The sequence below is a fragment of the Microtus ochrogaster genome, assembly GCF_000317375.1.
Source record: "Microtus ochrogaster isolate Prairie Vole_2 chromosome 14 unlocalized genomic scaffold, MicOch1.0 chr14_random_1, whole genome shotgun sequence".
NCBI lineage: Eukaryota > Metazoa > Chordata > Mammalia > Rodentia > Cricetidae > Microtus > Microtus ochrogaster.
In genome coordinates, this window is record NW_004949096.1 from 30,090,675 (window position 1) to 30,091,897 (window position 1,223).

The window sequence follows — 1,223 nt, forward strand, 5'->3', positions numbered from 1 at the left end:
GTTACAAATGTAGCCTAGACAAAACTGTGAATCTACTATTTTAAGTATCATCCCCCACCTCCAAAGACAGGGGTTCTCTGTGTAGCCCTGGAACTCACAGTGTAGTCCAGGTTGGCCTCAAACTCACTGATCTGCCTGCCAGGGCAGCCTAAGTACTGGGAGTAAAGGTGTATGCCACAACTGCCCCAGCCTATCCTAAGTATTTCAATGATACTTCTTTCTGAGTTACTTAATGCCCTGGTTTAATTGTGCAGATGACAATGTAATGTCACAATGTCAAAAGGTTGGACATGTCTGTAAGCTATTACTACTGCCCAGTTTTCTGACTCCCCTTTCACTTACCATGAAGAAGGCACCCCGGTGATAATACTTTTGCAAAAACTTGTATTTGCCCTTAACAGCTTTGTTGGTAATGACTTTGCCATTTGCCCGAAGTTCAGCCCGCCTTTCTTCCTCAGTCAGGTTTCGCATGCGTTCAATTTCTGCTTTCTCCTTTTCAAGTCTATCCAGAGAACAAAAGTATTAGTATTTTTCTGAATTCAGAAAGCCCAACAGCTGAAGATAATGGTCCACCTTCTTTCAGGCACCATGCGCCTTTTCCTATTTCATTCGCTCACTCACACACTAATTCACTCATAGCAGGTCTGCTATATAGCTGGCCTGGAACTCTCAACCCCATGCCTCCTCTCCTAACTGCTAGTATTATGGACAGGCTCAAGCTGTCAAACCCAGTTACACCTTTAGTTCTGGTCACTGCTTTTAGAAGTCAAGATCAGGAGTACAATGAACAAAAACATGAGTTGGTCTTCATTATTGTGTTTGCCAGAACAGGACTATAAACGTCCCAAAATTGATTCTAGTCTTGCTGAGGTTCAGATATATTGTTACTGCTTGATTTTACAACACTAATTCTGTCTTCCCTCAAATACATTAGCTTTTAAAACAAAATTAGAATGAATTCAAAATAACTGGCAAATTTACACAATGGAGTACTACACAGCAGAAAAAAATAATGACATCTTGAATTTTGCAGGAAAATGGATGGAGCTAGAAAACAGCATTTTGAGTGGTGTAACCCAGACAGAAAGACAATAATCACATGTACTCACTCATAGGTGGTTTTTAAACAATAAGCAAAGAAAACCATCCTACAAACCACAATCCCAGAGAATTTAGACAACAATGAGGACACTAAGAGAGACTTACATAGATCTAATCTACAT

General features: G+C 40.2%; 1 protein-coding gene across 1 annotated transcript in view; it reads right to left on the reverse strand.

Moving 5' to 3' along the window:
• The window catches only part of Mfap1 (microfibril associated protein 1), a 16,729-nt gene that overhangs the window by 2,277 nt on the left and 13,229 nt on the right, over positions 1-1,223 (reverse strand). Inside the window, exon 7 of the mRNA XM_005364349.3 lies at positions 343-502. Within this exon, the coding sequence (XP_005364406.1) occupies positions 343-502 (160 nt within the window). The remainder of the gene's footprint in view (positions 1-342; positions 503-1,223) is intronic.